The sequence below is a fragment of the Salvelinus fontinalis genome, chromosome 23 (assembly GCF_029448725.1).
Source record: "Salvelinus fontinalis isolate EN_2023a chromosome 23, ASM2944872v1, whole genome shotgun sequence".
NCBI lineage: Eukaryota > Metazoa > Chordata > Actinopteri > Salmoniformes > Salmonidae > Salvelinus > Salvelinus fontinalis.
In genome coordinates, this window is record NC_074687.1 from 14,963,219 (window position 1) to 14,986,126 (window position 22,908).

Sequence of the window (22,908 nt, forward strand, 5' to 3'; positions counted from 1 at the left end):
AGGATGTACCCTGCTGGTGAAACAAACAGGGTCAGAGGAGTTGGGGATGTACCCTGCTGGTGAAACAAACAGGGTCAGAGGAGTTGATGATGTACCCTGCTGGTGAAACAAACAGGGTCAGAGGAGTTGGGGATGTATCCTGGTGGTGAAACAAACAGGGTCAGAGGAGTTGGGGATGTATCCTGGTGGTGAAACAAACAAGGTCAGAGGAGTTGAGGATGTATCCTGGTGGTGAAACAAACAAGGTCAGAGGAGTTGAGGATGTACCCTGGTGGTGAAACAAACAAGGTCAGAGGAGTTGAGGATGTACCCTGGTGGTGAAACAAACAAGGTCAGAGGAGTTGAGGATGTACCCTGCTGGTGAAACAAACAAGGTCAGAGGAGTTGAGGATGTACCCTGGTGGTGAAACAAACAAGGTTAGAGGAGTTGAGGATGTACCCTGCTGGTGAAACAAACAGGGTCAGAGGAGTTGAGGATGTACCCTGGTGGTGAAACAAACAAGGTTAGAGGAGTTGAGGATGTACCCTGCTGGTGAAACAAACAGGGTCAGAGGAGTTGAGGATGTACCCTGCTGGTGAAACAAACAAGGTCAGGAGTTGGGGATGTACCCTGGTGGTGAAACAAACAGGGTCAGGAGTTGGGGATGTACCCTGGTGGTGAAACAAACAGGGTCAGGAGTTGGGGATGTACCCTGCTGGTGAAACAAACAGGGTCAGAGGAGTTGAGGATGTACCCTGCTGGTGAAACAAACAAGGTCAGAAGTTGGGGATGTACCCTGGTGGTGAAACAAACAGGGTCAGGAGTTGAGGATGTAACCTGGTGGTGAAACAAACAGGGTCAGGAGTTGGGGATGTACCCTGGTGGTGAAACAAACAGGGTCAGGAGTTGGGGATGTATCCTGGTGGTGAAACAAATCAGTTGAAGAGGTTTTAAATGTCCCATATCTGACAGACAAATGAACAGTACCGCTAAATACATGATCGAAAAAAGACGGTGAAATTATACTGACCATGACCTCTAAGAACTGTCTTTGTGGGGTGTAAATTAAACCCAGAGTAATATGACCATGAGATTACAGGTAGAGCTTTACTTAGTGAGCAGCGTTAGGTCATTGCCTTGGTAACATGTTATTTGAGACAGGGGTTGTATCCAGAAGGTCTATCTGACAGGTGCTATGGGGCTTTAGACCAGCTGAAGGATAGAGGTGTACCTAATATATCGGCCAGTGTTCACACAGCGTCTCAGAGTAGGACTGCTGATCTAGGATCACTTTTAGCACTTCTACTCTGAGATGCTTTACGAATACAACCCCTAGGGCTGGATTCCACCCGTATCACTGATGTTCAGTGCTTTAGCGCAACTGAAATGTAAAGGTAATTTCTGATTGAGCCGACATACGCAGCGATTACCGTCAATACAGTCTCTGCGAACACGGGAACATTGCCTTTAAATTTCAATCGTGCTGTAGCTCTGAACTTCAGCAATACAGATTGAATCCAGCCACTAACGTATGAGGTTTATCAGTGCAGGTGCTGTGGTGCTTTGGGCCAGGTCAAGAACTAGAGCTGTACCTGATGAGTAGCTCTGAGCGCACCTCCAGTAGGTCTCCGTTTACGTTCCAAGGGTAGGTCCCCTCTGAGGAGATTATGGGTGTGTTCTTAGATTCACACTCCGTTGTCCTCGCAGACATCGTCAGACCAGCTCCTCTGAGAGCGGGGGCGAAGCCTCACAGCTCGCACCATGTGTGTCTCCACGAAGGATAAACTGAACTGGGAGGAAGAGGAGGAGCAGGAGGAGGAGATTACTTATTGTCCAGTTTTACACAAGGAGGATCCAAGACCCCTGACTAGGACCTCCAATAAGCTTTGAGAGGGAGGTGAGGAATAGAGGAAGGAAGGGCTGAGGAAACAAGACCATCGTCTCAGTCATTTCTAACTATAACCACTAGGTGGCAATGATGATGCACAGGGTGAATACATGTCCCCAATAACACAATTCCCTAAACAGCAATGACGCTGTTATATGACCCTGGTCACCAAGGTTACATCCGGTCTTGGACAAAAGTTTAAAGCAGTTAAGCCAGTGGAAACATGAAAGTAGTTCATATGAATGACACAGCCTATCTTTTGTCGATGAAGGATACAGGGAGTACATGGAGTACAGGTGTGTCTACATTTCCTACCACAACTCACATTGTTTGGCTTATGTATTCTGACTCCCCATCAGCTTTGTGGGATGTAAATATGTTTTTCATTAGTTGTCCTTCAGACTCAGTTTCCCAGAAATCGTTCAATAGAAGTCAGACAATAAATAGAGTCTGGGTCGTTTGTTTGTCTGTGTCATCATTTTATCATTTTCACATCCTGCTTGTTTTCATGGAAAATGGCCCAACAACATAAACATTAGTTAGAACTGCTCGGACGGAAGGACACACAGAAAGAAGGATGGACGGACAGACAGTATGGTTATGAAGTCCCCTCTAACTATTTGTTTACCCTGAACATTATGAAACCTGTTCTATTGAAATTCACAATAAGATGAACTATCTCTTCTCAGGTACAGTAGACTCCCACACACTGTGAGTGATGCCTGCCTACCCAGTCATACAGTAGCATCACCCTGTATACAGCCAACTGTATATTTAGAATGTAGGTTAACAAACAGGCTTAGATTAGATTGTGTTGGATGGAAAACAGCACAGGTGGGCTGCTGGGCTCTTAAATGGACTAATCTATATTAGCCTGAAAAGAGTTTTAGGGAAATTTGACAGTCAGTGATTAATTTGACTTGACAGTATGCTAATTCCGCTTAAGCTCGCAGGGCGGCAAACTCCATTAGTGACAGCGGGATTTTCTCTCTCTCTCTCTCTCTCTCTCTCTCTCTCTCTCTCTCTCTCTCTCTCTCTCTCTCTCTCTCTCTCTCTCTCTCTCTCTCTCTCTCTCTCTCTCTCTCCTCTCTCTCTCTCTCTCTCTCTCTCTCTCTATCTCTATCTCTCTATCTCTATCTCTCTCTCTCTCTCTCTCTCTCTCTCTCTCTCTCTCTCTCTCTCTCTCTCTCTCTCTCTCTCCCCCTCTCTCTCTCTATCTCTGTCTCTGTCTCTCTCTCTCTCTCTCTCTCTCTCTCTCTCTCTCTCTCTCTCTCTCTCTCTCTCTCTATCTCTCTCTCTGTCTCTCTCTCTCTCTCTCTCTCTCTCTCGCTCTCTCTCTCTCTCTCTCTCTCTCTCTCTCTCTCTCTCTCTCTCTCCCCCTCTCTCTCTCTCTATCTCTCTCTCTGTCTCTCTCTCTCTCTCTCTCTCTCTCTCTCTCTCTCTCTCTGTGTTTACATGGGTGTTTACTGTTTACGTGTGTTTATGTGTGTGTTTACATGTGTGTGTGTGTGTTTACATGAGTGTTTACTGACTGACTCACTGAATGACACATGCCGTGCGTGCGTGCGTGCGTGCGTGTGTGTGTGGACGGAAGGTCTGCCCTGGTGACCTCGCCTGATTGTTTACATCTTTGTATCTCTTCAGGTGTTTGATGAACTCTGACCTGGAAGTGTTTCCTGCTGCGATCAAGGCCATACTTCCATTGTTTAATTTTACACACACACAAACACAGTCACACACACACACACACACACACACAGACACACAGAGGGGGGGGGGGGAGAGAGAGAGAGAAATCGGTTCATATGTACAGTATACTACATCACTGTGGCCATTTCAATCCAAGCAGGTTGATTAAGCAACACATCAGATATTTTTCGTGATTTGTCACCATGATGACGAATAGATAATGTCAGCAACAGAACAGACAGCAGTATACATTAGTTCCAACTTCATTAGCACGACATGATGTGTTTATTGTAAATGTGTCTACATCAACCATGCTATATTTACAAATACTCCTACTGTTCCTGTCTTGTGTAGTTAAGGTTGATGATGCTATAATACGCAGTGTGGTTCCACTGCACTGTGTGAGGCCTGTTGCTCTACTACATGCTATATCATTACTGTGGCCAGATTCACACTGGGGCTGTGTCCAAAATGAAACCCTATTCCCCATATAAATCACTATATAGTAGTGCACTATATAGGGAATAGGATGCCATTTGGGACACAGACTGAGCAACCTAGGAGGCCTGGTCCTGCAGTGCCCACATATGCTCTTGTCTTTAAGTCCTCCCTCTCTGACACTCCCTTTAATAAGCTTTGCCATTCTCTTTAATTAGGTTCTGTCACTCCCTTAAATCGGAGTCGTTATGTGCTCAGTAGTCCAGTTAGAAGCCTTTGACCTCGGTAGTCTGATCCAAACTCTGATCCCAATCTCATTGGATTACCTGGAACTGGCTAGTATGTCCCATGTATGGTACCGACCCCTCACCAGGAGTGGCCTCCTCACCCTACCTGGGGGATAACTGGCCGGGCATGGAGGCTGGGCTTGGGAAGGTTGAACACCAGACAAGCTGCAGCGTTCTGGATAAGTTGCAGGGGTTTGATGACACAAGCAGGAAGCCCAGCCAACAGCGAGTTGCAGTAGTCCAGACGGGATGACAAGTGCCTGGATTAGGATCTGCGCCGCTTCCTGTGTGAGTTAGGGTTGTACCCTACGGATGTTGTAGAGCATGAACCTGCAGAAGCGAGTCACTGCTTTGATTTTTGCAGAGAACGATAGGGTGTTGCCCAGGGTCACGTCAAGGTGCTTTGTTCTCTGGGAGGGGGACACCATGGAGTTGTCAACCCGTGATGGAGAGGTCTTGGAGTGGGCAGGCCTTCCCTGCATAACACGGCACGGCATGGCAGCTCGGTAACCCCATGCCATTATCACTGATCCAGGACGTAGTTCATGCACATTTCTCAATGCTGAGTCAACCACTCGCATATATACATTACTAGGCACAGATGTAGGCTCGCATGCACTCACGCACATGCAGGCATGGATTCAGGTTTGTATGCATGTATTGTACTCGCATATGCAGGAGGTGATTGTGTTAAGAGAGACCCACATACCTGGTGTTAGGGGCCAGGCCCCTGGGGGCCATGGAGCAGAGACAGGGGACGGCCATGATGCTGACATTGAGGAACAGACCCTGGTTGGTCATCCACAACTCTTGCTCTTCTAGAGAAGACGGGGTTTCAGTGATGGACAGTGCCACACTATAAAAGACAAGATATAGAAAAGTTCACATTGATAAAACATCATACATGACAAACTCACCTATGTCGTTGTCGTCTTTCAAGGACTCATTTCTAAAAAATATATATATATTTTCAGATGCATCATTTTGTCTTTTGTCTTTCTTAGTGAGATTCTCCCCCCACATATTTAGTCGGTTGATCTTCTACATAGAAGGCATTTTGGTTTCCTTCCAACGATCAATTAAGCCTACAGAGGCCTGTTTCAAATCAAATTCACACAGGTAATTACTATCAAACTTGGACTACAGATTTTATAATCAGACAGACTTCTGCCACTTACTTTACTAGATCCAGCGTTTCAGTCTGGACTTTCTTCACAGGAAGATAGGACAATTCACAGTCTTCAGGCCTGTAATCAGACATACCAAGATAGAGAGGGAGAGGAAGATGAAGAGAGTAGGCTTTAGATGTCTGGATTGGAGAAGAGGAGGGATGGTTCTCTAGAGACAGATTCATGTATGATGAAGAGACTATTCAAAAGGAAACCCTAGCTTGAGAGAAGGCAGGCAAGTCTCTTTCCCTGGAGGCTTAGTCCAGAATTTACGGGTATTGTGTGTGTGTGTGTGTGTGTGTGTGTGTGTGTGTGTGTGTGTGTGTGTGTGTGTGTGTGTGTGTGTGTGTGTGTGTGTGTGTGTGTGTGTGTGTGTGTGTGTGTGTGTGTGTGAGAGAGTGTGTGTGTGTGTGTATGTGTGTGTGTGTCTGTCTGTCTGTCTGTCTGTCTGTCTGTCTGTCTGTCTGTCTGTCTGTCTGTCTGTCTGTCTGTGTGTCTGTGACTCTCTATAGCAGGGGTATTCAACTCTTACCCTACGAGGTCCAGAGCCTGCTGGTTATCTGTTCTACCTAATAGTGAATTGCACCCACCTGATCTCCCAGGTCTAAATCAGTCCCTGATTAGAGGGGAACAATGAAAAATGCAGTGGAACTGGCTTCGAGGTTCAGAGTTGAGTTTTAGTGTTCTAGAGAGAGACTTACTTGAGGTTTGCTAGCTTTTTGATCACAGCGAACTCCCGTTTCTGCCCAGGTGGCATCCATCGATGCCTTTCCGCCAGGGCCAGCGTCCGCCAGACAAAACCATACATTGCAGAGAAGCCGAAATGCAGGGAGCGACCCAGAGAACTGAAACTACACACATCTACAACCTATAGTAACACAGACAGGAGACAAAGAGAGGGAAGAGAGAAGAAGAATAGATAGGACAGATATCGATGAATGTACTGTATGAAGTTGGCATCCTGGTGCTGCAGCTTGAATGACATGCTTCTACTCGGTGACGGGTTCTCTGTCAGAGATTGAGATGTAACTACTACGTGTATGGCATTCTTTCACTTCAGTTGTAGGCCTACATTTAGTCCAGCATCAAAATGGGCAATTACTATGCCATGGTCATTGCCATTTCTCTTGTGGCAATATAGGCTTCTGATGGTACAGACACAGGTCCCATCCTATTGGACTAAACAAAATTCCTGATCTCTTTCTGTCTCGCCCATATGATATATGGCTCCTGACCTCATAACTCATGAATATTCATGAAGGTCTAAAACATCCTGCCAGTTGGCCTTATTCACATGCATAAATATTACTTAATTAGAGAACCAACAAGCCCTATATCGGCCCGTCGTAAATAAGCATCGCCATTCCCTGTTCGTATCAAGTGTTCTGTGTTCTTGTTTACATTATTTTGCTTATAACCCAAACACTTTGTCTGTCAGTTAATTGTCATCCACGATGAAATCGGGGAGGGGATTGTGGATCTGTGCATCTGTTCTCATCCGTGCATTCGTTCATACGTTCCTTAGTCACACGCAATGAACATCTAATCAAATGGCTACCCAGACTATTTGCATTCCCCCCCCCCCCCCCCCTCTTTTACACCGCTGCTACTCTCTGTTATTATCTATGCATAGTCACTTTAATAACTCTACCTATATGTACATATTACCTCATTTACCTCGACTAACCGGTGCCCCCACACATTGACTCTGTACCGGTACCCTCTGTATATAGTCTCGCTATTGTTATTTTACTGCTGCTCTTTAACTACTTGTTACTTTTATTTCTTATTCTTATTCATATTTTTTACTGCATTGTTGGTTAGGGGCTTGTAAGTAAGCATTTCACTGTAAGGTCTACAGCTGTTGTATTTGGCGCATGTGACTAATAACATTTGATTTGATTTGATATCTCAGACAGCTCTGGTCCGATTTTGATGAAACTTAGGTGAATGATGCCTCTTGCCATAGAGAGCCGGCATTTACAACATTACACTGATTGGCCAGATGGTGGCACTATAACAAGAAATAAAAAATGCTAAATTTGACCGAAAGTCATAAAATTTGTTACATAGGTTCCTCTCCTCACAAGGAAGAAATTCGCCTCAGGGATCCATGAGGTCCGCCATGATGGATTTTCCGCCATTTAGTATTTTGTGAAAAACGCTACTGTTCTAGCACCGAATGACCGATCTACATGAAACTTGATATGTGACATCTATGGACATCTCTCAGCGCAATATTATCCAGACTAGTAACTAAAACAACAATGTTTATTGACCAATAAACATTCACGTGGATGTGGTCTGGAACATAAGTGCATATAAGTCAGTAAAGGATATTTGTATTAAAACACAATTTGGTACACATGTTGCAAACACTGTCAAGACTCACATATGCAAGAACATTCATATCGACCACACGGTGGTGCTATAACGGTCACATGCTAAGGGACATGAGTCTAGCTAACCCACATGATATCTCCGACACACCTGGACTGATTTTGACAAAACTAGGGTGAATGATGCGTCTTGCCATAGAGAGCCAGCATTTACAAAATTACATTGATTGGCCCAAGGGGGGCGCTATAGTAATCAACTCTACATATGTTAGTCACACGCAATATCTCAGACACCACTGGCCCGATTTTGATTAAACTTGGTGAATGATGCATCTTGCCATATAGATCCGGCAGTTACAAAATTACACTGATAGGCCAAACTAAAATTCAAAACTTTGATCAAGCATATATCCTGTCTCGTTTGAGCTTGAATTGTTGTCACTCATTGGCCCAAGGGGGGGTGCTGCATCATTAGTGTGGGACAACATGTTTACTGTTGCCCTGTTTCTAATCAGGTGAGATTTGAAATTCAGACATGTCAAAATGAGATTCAGACATGTCAAAACTTCAGAAATGTTGTTTGTTTGCATTTTCTGAATAAGATGCTTAGACAGGGAGGCAATTTGTTCATCATTTAATTATCTGATTCTCCTCCATATTGTTTATTCAGAATAAAGTGTGAATGCTATTCTGTGTAGAAGAACCTGAACACAATTCCAATCATCTATCACCATAATCGCTAACAGAACTGGACTGACTGAACTGCATGTTCTATTGCTGTTGCTAGAAGTCCCTCCTAGTTCAGTGTTAGAGCTATGGATTACAGCACCATATGGCCTAGAATGTAAGACAGAGAGGATTTAATGAAGAGTAGGGTTATCTCGTGTAGTTGAGGTCAACGTTTGTTTAATAATAGAAGTCTATTGTAGCATGCGTGATTGTTTCAATAGGATTACACTTTGTACTGTACACAAAATGTTCTGCATCAAATCAAATTGTATTGGTCACATACACATGTTTAGCAGATGTTATTGCGAGTGTAGCGAAATGCTTGTGCTTCTAGTTCCAACAGCGCAGCAATATCTAACAAGTAATATCTAACAATTCCACAACAACTACCTAATACACACAATCTAAGTAAGGAATGGAATAAGAATATGTATAAACATATGGATGAGCAATGTCAGAGAGGCATAGGCTAAGAAGCTATATATAGTATAGAAGAGAGTATATACATATGAGTTGAGTAATGCAAGATATGTAAACATTATTAAAGTGACATTATTAAAGTGACTAATGTTCCATTTATTAAACTGGCCAAAGATTTCAAGTCTGTATGTAGGCAGCAGCCTCTCTGTGCTAGTGATGGCTGTTTAACAGCCTGATGGCCTTGAGATAGAAGCTGTTTTTCAGTCTCTCAGTCCCAGCTTTGATGCACCTGTACTGACCTCGCCTTCTGGATGATAATAGGGTGAACAGGCAATGGCTCGGGTGGTTGTTGTCCTTGATGATCTTTTTGGCCTTCCTGTGACATCGGGTGATGTAGGTGTCCTGGAGGGCAGGTAGTTCGCCCCCGGTAATGCGTTGTGCAGACCGCACCACCCTCTGGAGAGCCCTGCTGTTGTGGGCAGTGCAGTTGCCGTACCAGGTGGTGATACAGCCCGACAGGATGCTCTCAATTGTGCATCTGTAAAAGTTTAGGTGATAAGACACATTTCTTCAGCCTCCTGAGGTTGAAGAGACGCTGTTGCGCCTTCTTCACCACACTGTCTGTGTGGGTGGACCATTTCAGTGTGTCGGTGATATGTACGCCGAGGAACTTAAAACGTTCCACCTTCTCCACTGCTGTCCCGTCGATGTGCTCCCTCTGCTGTTTCCTGAACTCCTTTGTTTTATTATTATTTTCCTGACACCACACTCCGAGGGCTCTCACCTCCTCCCTGTAAGCTGTTGCGTCGTTGTTGGTAATCAAGCCTACTACTGTTGTGTCGTCTGCAAACTTGATGATTGAGTTGGAGGCGTGCATGGCCACGCAGTCATGGGTGAACAGGGAGTACAGGAGGGGGCTTTGCATGCACCCTTGTGGGGCCCCAGTGTTTCCTACCTTCACCACCTGGGGGTGGCCCGTCAGGAAGTCCAGGACCCAATTGCACAGGGCGGGGTTGAGACCCAGGGCCTCAAGCTTAATGATGAGCTTGTAGGGTACTAAGGTGTTGAATGCTGAGCTATAGTCAATGAACATCATTCTTACATAGGTATTCCTCTTGTCCAGATGGGATAGGGCAGTGTGCAATGTGATGGCAATTGCATCGTCTGTGGACCTATTGGGGCGGTAAGCAAATTGAAAGGGTCTAGGGTGACATGTAAGGTGGAGGTGATATGATCCTTGACTAGTCTCTCAAAGCACTTCATGATGACAGAAGTGAGTGCTACAGAGCAATAGTCATTTAGTTCAGTTACCTTTGCATTCTTGGGTACAGGAACAATGGTGGCCATTTTGAAGCATGTGGGGACAGCAGACTGGGATAGGGAGGGATTGAATATGTCCGTAAACACACCAGCCAGATGGTCTACGCATGCTCTGAGGACGCGGCTCGGAATGCCGTCTGGCCCGGCTGCCTTTGGAGGGTTAACACGTTTAATTGTCTTACTCACGTCGGCCACGGAGAAGGAGAGAGTCCACAGTCCTGGAAGCAAGACGTCGGTGTCCGCGACGTGGCTGGTTTTCTTTTTGACCCTGCCACATCCGTCTCACATCTGAGCCGTTGAATTGCGACTGCACTTTGTCTCAATACTGACATTTTGCTTGTTTGATTGCCTTGCGGAGGGAATGATTACTCTTTTTGTATTCTGCAATATTCCCAGTCGTCTTGCCATGGTTAAATGCAATGGTACGCGCTTTCAGTTTTGCGCGAATGCTGCCTTCAATCGACGGTTTCTAGTTCGGGTAGGTTTTAATAGACAGTGGATACAACATCTCCTATACACTTCCTTAAAAACTCACTCACCGAATCAGCGTATACGTAGATATTATTCTCTGAGGCTACCCGGAACATATTCCAGTCAGTGTGGTCAAAACAATCGTGGATTCTGATTGGTCAGACCAGCATTGAAAACTCCTGTTTGAGTTTCTTCCTATAGGAGTTACAGTAACAATGTTCCAGTGTTTTTATAGCAACAATGGCCCAGTGTTTTTCCAGCGCGAGTGCTACAGTCGATATGCTGATAGAATTTAGGTAGCCTTTTCCTCAAATTGGCTTTGTTAACTTTTTAGGGATAGGGGGCAGCATTTTCACTTTGGATTGTTACACTCAATGAGGACAAGAGTAAGGAGTCAGGCGCAGAGAGCAAAGGTAATGGGGTAAACCACTTTTTAATGTCCAACCAGAATAACAACTGGTAACGTCAAAAACATTGGCGTAAAACTCCGACTTGAATAAAGTCCAAAACTGGAAAAATAAATCCAGACTGTGGAAAACCCCAATGAAAATAACAACCTCATTTACAAACAGAGAGACACCCTACCTAAATATGACTCTTAATTAGAGGAGAACGCAAAACACCTGCCTCTAATTAAGAGCCATACCAGGCAACCAAAACCAACATAGAAACAGATAACATAGACTGCCCACCCAAAACACATGCCCTGACCTAAAACACATACAAAAACAGCATAAAACAGGTCAGGACCGTTACAGAACCCCCCCCCCTCAAGGTGCGAACGCCGGGCGCACCAGCACAAAGTCCAGGGGAGGGTCTGGGTGGGCAGTTGACCACGGTGGTGGCTCCGGCTCTGGACGCTGTCCCCACACCACCATAGTCACCCAACGCTTCTGTCTACCCCTCCCAATGACCACCCTAAAACTCACATCCCCTAAATAAACGGCCAGCACCAGGAGAAGGGGCAGCACCGGGACAAGGGGCAGCACCGGGACAAGGGGCAGCACCGGGACAAGGGGCAGCACCGGGACAAGGGGCAGCACCAGGATAAGGGGCAGCACCAGGATAAAGACCAGCACCGGGACAAGGGGCAGCACCGGGACAAGGGGCAGCACCGGGACAAGGGGCAGCACCGGGACAAGGGGCAACACCGGGACAAGGGGCAACACCGGGACAAGGGGCAGGTCCCGGCTGATATACTCTGGCAGATCCTGGCTGAGGGACTCTGGCAGGTCTATGCAGGCTGACGGCTCTCGACGCTCATGGCAGGCTGACGGCTCTCGACGCTCATGGCAGGCTGACGGCTCTCGACGCTCATGGCAGGCTGACGGCTCTCGACGCTCATGGCTCTCTGACGGCTCTGGCAGCTCATGGCTCGCTGGCGGCTCTGGCAGCTCATGGCTCGCTGGCGGCTCTGGCAGATCCTGTCTGGTTGGCGGCTCTGGCAGATCCTGTCTGGTTGGCGGCTCTGGCAGATCCTGTCTGGTTGGCGGCTCTGGCAGATCCTGTCTGGTTGGCGGCTCTGGCAGATCCTGTCTGGTTGGCGGCTCTGGCAGATCCTGTCTGGCGGGCGGCTCTGGCAGATCCTGTCTGGCGGGCGGCTCTAGCGGCTCCTGTCTGGCGGGCGGCTCTAGCGGCTCCTGTCTGGCGGGCGGCTCTGTAGGCTCATGGCAGACGGGCGGCTTTGCAGGCTCATGGCAGACGGGTGGCTTTGCAGGCTCATGGCAGACGGATGGCTCAGACGGCGCTGGGGAGACGGATGGCTCAGATGGCGCTGGGGAGACGGATGGCTCAGATGGCGCTGGGGAGACGGATGGCTCTGGCCGGATACGGCGCACTGTAGACCTGGTGCGTGGTGCCGGAACTGGAGGCACCGGGCTAAGGATAAGCACCTTCCTACTAGTGCGGGGAGCAGGGACAGGGCACACTGTATTCTCAAAGCCCACTCTATACCTGATGCGAGGTACCGGCACTGGTGACACCGGGCTGAGGACAAGCACATCAGGATTAGTAGGGGGAGAATATACAGTCTGTTCAGGGCTCTGGAGACGCACAGGAGGCTTTGTGCGTGGTGCCGGAACTGGAGGCACCGAACTGGATACACGCACTACAGAGAGAGTGCGTGGAGGAGGAACTGGGCTCAGGAGACGCACTGATAGCCTAGTGCGTAGTGTAGGCACTGTAGGTACTAGGCTGGGGCGGGGAGGTGGCGCCGGAAATACCGGACCGTGGAGGCGTACTGGCACTCTTGAGCATTGAGCCTGCCCAACCTTACCTGGTTGAATGCTCCCGGTCGCCCGACCAGTGCGGGGAGGTGGAATAACCCGCACCGGCCTATGTAGGCGAACCGGGGAAACCATGCGTAAGGCCGGTGCCATGTATGCTGGCCCGAGGAGACGCACTGGAGACCAGACGCGTTGAGCCGGCATCATGACACCTGTCTCAATACCCAATCTAGCCCTACCAGTGCGGGGAGGTGGAATAACCCGCACTGGGCTATGCACTCGTACAGGAGACACCGTGCGCTCTACTGCGTAACACGGCGCCTGCCCGTACTCCCGCTCTCCACGGTAAGCCTGGGAAGTGGGCGCAGGTCTCCTACCTGCCCTTGGCCCACTACCTCCTAGCCCCCCCCAAGAAATTTTTGGGAGTTACTTACGGGCTTTTTGGGCTTCCGTGCCAGACGCGTTCCCTCATAGCTCCGGTTCCTCTCTCCGGTAGCCTCTGCTCTCCTCAGTGCCTCCAGCTGTTCCCATGGGAGGCGATCCCTACCAGCCAGGATCTCCTCCCAAGTGTAGCAACCCTTTCCGTCCAATACATCGTCCCATGTCCATTGCTCCTTCTTTTCCTGTCCCTTACTCCATTTACTCCGCTGCTTGGCTCTGGAATGGTGGGTGATTCTGTACACTCAATGAGGACAAGAGTAAGGAGTCAGGCGCAGAGAGCAAAGGCAATGGGGTAAACCACTTTTTAATGTCCAACCAGAATAACAACTGGTAACGTCAAAAACATTGGCGTAAAACTCCGACTTGAATAAAGTCCAAAACTGGAAAAATAAATCCAGACTGTGGAAAACCCCAATGAAAATAACAACCTCATATACAAACAGAGAGACACCCTACCTAAATATGACTCTTAATTAGAGGAGAACGCAAAACACCTGCCTCTAATTAAGAGCCATACCAGGCAACCAAAACCAACATAGAAACAGATAACATAGACTGCCCACCCAAAACACATGCCCTGACCTAAAACACATACAAAAACAACATAAAACAGGTCAGGACCGTTACATGGATGAATAGCGTGCTCAGAGTGAACTGCCTCCTACTCTGTCTCAGATGCTAATATATGCATATTATTATTACTATTGGATATAAAATACTCTGAAGATTCTAAAACTGTTTGAATGATGTCTGTGAGTATAACAGAACTCATATGGCAGGCAAAAACCTGAGAAAAATCCAAACAGGAAGTGGGATATCTGAGGTTGGTCGATTTTCAACTCATCGCCTATTGAATTCCCAGTGGGATATGGATCTGTTTGCACTTCCTACGGCTTCCACTAGATGTCAACAGTCTGTAGAACCTTGAATGAAGCTTCTACTGTGATATGGAGCTGAATAAGAGGGGAATGAGTCAGTGGTCTGGCAGAGACACAGGTCCTGGTCATGCGCATTCCACATGATATCGACTTGCGCTCCATTACTTCTATAGACACAAAGGAATTCTCCGGTTGGAACGTTATTGAATATGTATGATAACAACATCCTAAAGATTGATTCTATACTTAGTTTGAAATGTTTCTACGACCTGTAATATAACTTTTTGAAGTTTTCGTCCGACGTTCGCCTGGACCTGCACAAGCGGGATATGTGTACTAAACAACGTGCTAACAAAAGTAGCTACTTGGACATAAATAATGGACATTATCGAACAAAACAACAAATTATTGTGGAACTAGTATTCCTGGGAGTGCATTCTGATGAAGATCATCAAAGGTAAGGGAATATTTATAATGTAATTTCGTATTTCTGTTGACTCCAACATGGCGGAGAAATTTTGTTTCTATCTGAGCGCCGTCTCAGATTATTGCATGGTTTGCTTTTTCCGTAAAGTTTTTTTGAAATCTGACACAGCGGTTGCATTAATAACAAGTGTATCTTTAATTCTATGTAAAACATGTATCTTTCATCAAAGTTTATGATGAGTATTTCTGTTATTTGATGTGGCTCTCTGCAATTTCAACGGATATTTTGGAGGTATTTCTGAACATGGCGCCAATGTAAACTGAGATTTTTGGGTATAAATATGCACATTATCGAACAAAACATACATGTATTGTGTAACATGATGTCCTATAAGTGTCATCTGATGAAGATCATCAAAGGTTAGTGATTCATTTTATCTCTATTTCTGCTTTTTGTGACTCCTATCTTTGGTTGGGAAAATGGCTGTGTTTTTTGGACTTGGCGGTGATCTAACATAATCATATGTTGTGTTTTCACTGTAAAGCATTTTTTAAATCGGACACGATGGGTAGATTAACAAAATGCTTATCTTTCATTTGCTGTATTGGACTTGTTTACTTCTCTAGGGTAGGGGGCAGCATTCAGAATTTTGGATGAAAAGCATGCCCAAATTAAACTGCCTGCTTCTCAGGCCCAGAAGATATGATATGCATATAACTGGTAGATGTGGATAGAAACCACTCTAAAGTTTCCAAAACTGTTAAAATAGTGTCTGTGAGTATAACAGAACTGATTTGGCAGGCGAAAACCTGAGAAAATCCATTCGGGAAGTAGTTTTTTGGGGGGGTTTTGTAGTTTTCTATTCAATGGCATTACAGTATCCATTGACTTAGGACTCAAATTGCAATTCCTATGCCTTCCACTAGATGTCAACAGTCTTTAGAAATTGTTTCAGGCTTGTATTCCGAAAAATGAGGAAGTAAGAGCAGTCTGAATGAGTGGACCCTAAAGTGTCACAGAGCTTTTTCATGCGCACGACCGAGAGAGTGCCTTTCTTGTTTACCTTTTATATTGACAACGTTATTGTCCGGTTAAAATATTATCAATTATTTAGGCTAAAAACAATCTGAGGATTGAATATAAACATCATTTGACATGTTTCTATGAACTTTACGGATACAATTTGGATTTTTTTGTCTCCCTGTTTTGACTGCGTTTGAGCCTGTGGATTACTGAAGAAAACTTGCGAACAAATCTGAGGTTTTTGGATATAAAGAGACTTCATCAAACAAAAGGAACATGTATTGAGTAAATTAATGTCTGCTGAGTGCAACCATATGAAGATCATCAAAGGTAAGGGATTAATTTTATCTCTATTTCTGAATTGTGTAACTCTTCTACTTGGCTGGTTACTGTTTGTAAAGATTTGTCTGCTGGGCTATGTTCTCAAATAATCGTAAGGTATGCTTTTGCCGTAAAGCATTTTTTAAATCTGACACCGTGGTTGGATTCACAAGAAGTTCATCTTTAAACCTATGTAAAATATGTTTTGTTTTCTGAATTTTTATAATGAGTATTTCTGTATTTGAATTTGGCGCCCAGCAGTTTCACTGGCTGTTGGTGGGGTGGGACGCTAACGTCTCACGTACACAAGAGAGGTTCATGTGTGAAAGTTACATATTTCAAAAAAGTATTTTTGAATTTCCCCGCGCTGCCTTTTCAGTGGAATGTTGTCGAGGGGTTCTGCTAGGAGAACGTGTGTCCTAGAAAGGTTAAAATCCCCAGCTACAATAAATGCAGCCTCAGGATGTATGTTTTCCAGTTTGCATAAAGTCCAGTAAAGTTCAGTGAAGTTCCTTGAGGGCTGTCGTGGTATCGCTCGTTGGATGTGACAGGGCTTGCAAATTATTACAGACTACAACGGGAAGCCCAGTCCAAGAGCTGCACAGTGACACGAGCATACCAGATGAGCTAAATTACTTCAAAGCTCGCTTCGAGGCAAGTAACACTGAAACATGCATGAGAGCATCAGCTGTTCCAGATGACTGTGTGATCACGCTCTCCGTAGCCAATGTGAATAAGACCTTTAAATAGGTCAACATTCACAAGGCCACAGGACCAGATGGATTACCAGGACGTTTACCCCGAACACGCGCTGACCAACTGGCACGTGTCTTCACTGACATTTTCAACCTCCCCCTGTCTGAGTCTGTAATACCAACATGTTTCAAGCAGATCACCATAGTCCCTGTCCCCAAGAACACTAAGGTAACCTGCCTAAATGACTACCGACCAGTAGCACTAACGTCCGTAGCCATGGAGTGCTTTGAAAGGCTGGTCATGGCTCACATCAACACCATTATCCCAGAAACCCGAGACCCACTCCAATTTGCATACCACCCTAACAGATCCAAAGGTGATGCAATCTCTATTGCACTCCACACTGCCCTTTCCCACCTAGACAAAAAGGACACCCATGTGAGAATGCTATTCATTGACTACAGCTCAGCGTTCAACACACCCTCAAAGCTCATCACTAAGCTAAGGACCCTGGGACTAAACACCTCCCTCTGCAACTGTATCCTGGACTTCCTGACGGGCCGCCCCCAGGTGGTAAGGGTAGGTAACAACACATCCACCACGCTGATCCTCAACACGGGGGAATCTCAGGGGTGCGTGCTCAGTCCCCTCCTGTTCACTCATGACTGCTCGGCCAAGCACAACTCCAACACCATCATTAAGTTTGCCGATGACACAACAGTGGTAGGCCTGATCACCGACAACGACGAGACATCCTATAGGGAGGAGGTCAGAGACCTGGCCATGTGGTGCCAGGACAGAAACCTCTCCCTCAATGTGATCAAGACAAAATGTATATGATTGTGGACTACAGGACAAGGAGGACCGAAGACGCCCCCATTCTCATCGACGGGACTGTAATAGAGCAGGTTGAGAGCTTCAAGTTTCTTGGTGTCCACATCACCAACAAACTAACATGGTCCAAGCACACCAAGACAGTCGTGAAGAGGGCACGACAAAACCTATTCCGCCTCAGGAGACTGAAAATATTTGACATGGGTCCTCAGATCCTCAAAAGGATCTACAGCTGCATCATCGAGAGCATCCTGACTGGTTGCACCACTGCCTGGTATGCCAACTGCTCGGCCTCCAACTGCAAGGCACTACAGAGGGTAGTGTGTATGGCAAGTACATCGGCCAAGCACTTCCTGCCATCCAGGACCTCTATACCAGGCGGTGTCAGAGGAAGGCCCTAAAAATTGCCAAAGACTCCAGCCACCCTAGTCATAGAATGTTCTCTCTGCTACCGCATGGCAAGCGGTACCGGAGCACTAAGTCTAGGTCCAAGAGACTTCTAAACAGCTTCTACCCCCAAGCCATAAGACTCCCAAACATCTAATCAAATGGCTACCCAGACTATTTGCATTGCCCCCACCCCTCCTCTTTTACACTGCTGATATGCTCTGTTATTATCTATGCAACAGTCACTTTAATAACTCTACCTAGAGTTGAAGTCGGAAGCTTGCATACACCTTAGCCAAATACATTTAAACTCAGTTTTTCACAATTCCTGACAATTAATCCTAGTAAAAATTCCCTGTCTTAGGTCAGTTAGGATCACCACTTTATTTTAAGAATGTGACATGTCTGAATAATTGTAGAGTGAATTCTTTATTTCAGCTTTTATTTCTTTCATCACATTCCCAGTGGTTCAGAAGTTTACATACACTCAATTAGTATTTGGTAGCATTGCCTTTAAATTGGTTCACTTGGGTCAAACATTTTGGGTAGCCTTCTACAAGCTTTTGGCCCATTCCTCCTGACAGAGCTGGTGTAACTGAGTCAGGTTATAGGCCTCCTTGCTCGCACATGCTTTTTTCAGGTCTGCCCACACATTTTCTATGGGATTGAGGTCAGGGCTTTGTGATGGCCACTCCAGTGCCTTGACTTTGTTGTCCTTAAGCCATTTTGCCACAACTTTGGAAGTATTCTTGGGGTCATTGTCCTTTTGGAATACCCATTTGTGACCAAGCTTTAACTTCCTGACTGATGTCTTGAGATGTTGCTTCAATATATCCACATCACTTTCTTTCCTCATGATGCCATCTATTTTGTGAAGTGTACCAGTCCCTCCTGCAGCAAAGCACCCCCACAACACGATGCTGCTTGACGGTTGGGATGGTGTTCTTTGGCTTGCAAGCGTCCCCCTTTATCCTCCAAACATAACGATGGTCATTATGGCCAAACAGTTCTATTTTTGTTTCAATAGACCAGAGGACATTTCTCCAAAAAGTACGATCTTTGTCCCCATGTGCAGTTGCAAACCGTAGTCTGTTTTTTTTATGGCGGTTTTGGAGTAGTGGCTTCTTCCTTGCTGAGCGGCCTTTCAGGTTATGTCGATATAGGACTCGTTTTACTGTGTATATAGATACATTTGTACCTGTTTCCTCCAGCATCTTCACAAGGTCCTTTGCTGTTGTTCTGGGATTGATTTGCACTTTTCGCACCAAAGTACGTTCATCTCTAGGATACAGAACGCGTCTCTTTCCTGAGCGGTATGATGGCTGCATGGTCCCATGGTGTTTATACTTGGTACTATTGTTTGTACAGATGAACGTGGTACCTTCAGGCATTTGGAAAATTCTCCCAAGGGTGAACCAAACCTTTTTTTCCCCCATGATGTCAAGCAAAGAGGCAAAGAGTTTGAAGGTAGGCCTTGAAATACATCCACAGGTACACCTCCAATTGACTCAAATTATGTAATTTAGCCTATCAGAAGCTTCTAAAGCCATGACAACATTTTCTGGAATCTTGCAAGCTGTTATAAGGCACATTCAACTTAGTGTATGTAAACTTCTGACCCACTGGAATTGTAATACAGTGAAATAATCTGTCTGTAAACAATTGTTGGAAAAATTACTTGTGTCATGCACAAAGTAGATGTCCTAAAAGACTTGCCAAAACTAGTTTGTTAACAAGAAATGTGTGGAGTGGTTGAAAAACAAGTTTTAATGACTCCTACCTAAGTGTATGTAAACTTCCGACTTCAACTGTGCATGTAGATATTACCTCAATTACCTGAACTAACCGGTGCCCCCGCACATTGACTCTGTACCGGTACCCCCTGTATATAGCCTCGCTATTGTTATTTTACTGCTGCTCTTTAATTATTTGTTACTTGTATTTATTTATTTTCTTTTTTGTAAGGTATTTTATATATATTTTTTTTTTCTAACTGCATTGTTTGTTAGGGCTTGTAAATAAGCATTTCACTGTAAGGCATACCTGTTTTATTTGGCACGTGAGAAATACAATTTGATTTGATTTGATATACATGGCTGTGACAATAACTGAAGAGAATTCTCTTTGTAAATAATACGGTCGGCATTTGATTGTGAGGAATTCTAGGTCAGGTGAACAAAAGGACTTGAGTACCTGTATGTTGTTACAAATACACGATGAGTCGTTAATCATGAAACATACACCCCCGCCCTTCTTCTTCCCATAGAGACATTTATTGCTGTCGGTGCGATGAACTGAGAATTCAGGTGGCTGTACCGACTCCGACAGCATATCCCCAGAGAGTCATGTTTCCGTGAAACCGAGTATGTTACAATCCCTGATGTCTCTCTGGAAAGCAACCCTTGCCCTGATTTCGTCAACTTTGATATCTAGGGATGGACATTAGCGAGTAATATACTTGGAAGCGGTGGGGGGTGTGCGCGCCTCCGAAGTCTGACTAGAAAACCGCTCCGACTCCCTCTCCTCCGGCGGCGTTGTTTTGGGTCGGCCTCTGGAATCAGTTCAAATGCCCTGGGTGGTGCGGACAAAGGATCCGCTTCGGGAAAGTCCTATTCCTGGTCGTAGTGCTGGTAAGTTAACGTCGCTCTGATATCCAATAGTTCTTCCCGGCTGTATGTAATAACACTTACACACCCAGATTTTCTGGGCTAACAAAGTAAGAAAAAATACATTCAAAAACTATTTACTGCAACGTTTCCTCTTTTTTCATAACATTTCTAACTGATTTTACTATACATTATACTACATTTATAACAGGGATACAGCTAACGCAATATACATATTGTTTGAATGTACACAAAAAGAGGGCATTTTATCTACAAATTATTTTTGTGTGGCATGTTTTCCAGTACACCCTGCTACTGTCTCTTATCTCTTCACAGCCCAATCCTCTTGTCTATCAGGCTAAGTCGGGAGAAGCTCACACAGCACCGCCAACACAACAGATCAGACAACTCACTACCAGGAACTTCAAACCTCCTCCACAGACAGACAGACAGACAGACGGACGGACGGACGGACGGACGGACGGACGGACGGACGGACGGACGGACGTATGGTAAGGTTTTAATCTCCGAACACCAGAACCAAATAACACCTGCTCAAGCCAGCTACTAGAATTGTTAACATTTATGTTAAGAGTCTGTCACAAGAGACTCAGCGAGTGTGAGAAAGCCCTATCTACGCCGTGAGAAAAAACAGAGAACGTGTGAGGGACAAGATGAGAGCCCTTCCCCCTTGTTCTCCAGGGACTGTTCATTCTTCCAGGGGGCCTGTTAACCAGATCTAGTAGTCAGAAGACAATACCAGCAGATCTGCTCAGGGCCTCCCACATCCCACAATTGCAGCAATGGAGCTAATTAAGGACCAGATTGTGCCAACCACTAGTTCCTCACCAACCATTCTATTGTGGCGAAGGAGCACCATATAATACTGAAACCCATACCTTATGTGAGGATCGCACACGCACGCAGACACACAACTTGGTGGAATTGTAAAGTAAATATGCATACCATTTACATATTAATCCACTCAGTGTATGTTTGAGCTGTATTAGATCCCTGTTCCATTGCTCAAGGTCTCTGTGTTACGAAGCAGCTCTATTATCAATAGCATTGTAGTGATGTCTACATCTTAAATGGGATAATACAGGAGAACATGAGAACGTACCCATGATGATGTGAATTGCAGTGGTAACAAGGTGCGATATGCCATGGAGAGAACACGTCACCGCGTCAGTGGAGCCTGGAGAAAAAGAGATGCAGAACAACATCAGTGGAATGCCATACACATGATATTGTCGTCAAACAATAAGTAGTTCTCAAATGGGAAATGTCTACACCATCCAGGTATTTCTGCTATTTGCATTCACTCATTCTCCTATCAATTATCCTATTTACCAAACCTATGACTGAGCTTAATTATTGCAGAAGTAAGCCATCTGAATGTAGCAAGCTATCACAATTCTCAATGACACAAAAGACAAGAAAGACTATTCAAACACAATGTATCCTACTATTTGTAGATAAGGTAGCTAGGGTTAATAATTCATTAATTCAACTTAATATTGTCTGGTGCCAATTAGGCTGAGTTTACCTTGCTGGCAGTGGTGGACAGGATAGAACAGGTGTCAGTGTGTTTGTACTGATTATAGACAGAGACAAACACACAGAACAGAGCGAGAGAGATAGAGAGAGTAGGAGAGAGAGAGAGATTTACTGTATATACAGGGAGAGAGAGAGACAAAGCGTGAGACAAAGAGACAAAGGGGAGCGACAGAAAGAGAAAGAAAGGAGAGAAAGATAGAGATTTACTGTATATACAGAGAGAAAGAGAGAGAGACAGATTTACTGTAGATACAGAGAGAAAGAGAGAGAGACAGATTTACTGTATATACAGAGAGAAAGAGAGAGACAGAGACAGAGGAAGTGAGCGAGAGAAAGATATGGAGAGAGAGATAGCAGAGAGATAGCAGAGAGAGAAAGAGAGAGCAGGTTGTCTCTGTCACTAGGTGAGTAGGCATTTCCTTTCAAGCTGCTATCTGCCATGTTGTTTGCTCAGATTAACAGGATATGAGAACTGATGTCTGTAAAGGAGTATAGTACAGACAGATAGGACAGGCTGGGTGGGTGGCTGAGTGGCTGGGTGAGTGAGTTAGTCAGTGGCTTGAGTGGCTGGGTGGGTGGGTGGGAGGGTGGGTGTGGCTGGCTGGCTGGCTGGCTGGCTGGCTGGCTGGCTGGCTGGGTGGTTGGTTGGTTGGTTGGTTGGTTGGTTGGTTGGTTGGTTGGTTGGTTGAGTGGGTGGGTGGGTGGGTGTTCGGGTGGGTGGCTGGCTGGGTGGGTGGGTGGGTGAGGGATTGACTTGTTCCTCCTCTCCTATGAAATGCG

At 45.6% G+C, this 22,908-nt stretch overlaps 1 protein-coding gene across 1 annotated transcript; it reads right to left on the reverse strand.

Moving 5' to 3' along the window:
• Positions 1 to 494: 494 nt before the first annotated feature.
• LOC129821577 (ceramide kinase-like protein) lies at positions 495 to 21,976 on the reverse strand. Its single transcript, XM_055879233.1, has 6 exons — positions 21,692 to 21,976; positions 6,153 to 6,319; positions 5,461 to 5,529; positions 4,992 to 5,138; positions 3,419 to 3,564; positions 495 to 1,726 (listed from the first exon to the last, which is right to left on the reverse strand). Exons 1-6 carry the CDS (start codon positions 21,734 to 21,736, stop codon positions 1,554 to 1,556), a joined length of 747 nt encoding a protein of 248 aa, XP_055735208.1. The 5' UTR covers positions 21,737 to 21,976; the 3' UTR covers positions 495 to 1,553.
• Positions 21,977 to 22,908: the final 932 nt, after the last annotated feature.

Excerpts from the sequence above, each read along its gene's own strand:
- LOC129821577 (XM_055879233.1), bottom strand. The coding sequence starts at position 21,736 with ATGGCATATCGCACCTTGTTACCACTGCAATTCACATCATCATGG. Across the intron at positions 5,530-6,152 it reads AAAAAGCTAGCAAACCTCAA|GCCTGAAGACTGTGAATTGT; the intron begins GTAAGTCTCTCT and ends GTCTGATTACAG. Across the intron at positions 5,139-5,460 it reads GAAACGCTGGATCTAGTAAA|TGTGGCACTGTCCATCACTG; the intron begins GTAAGTGGCAGA and ends TGTCTTTTATAG.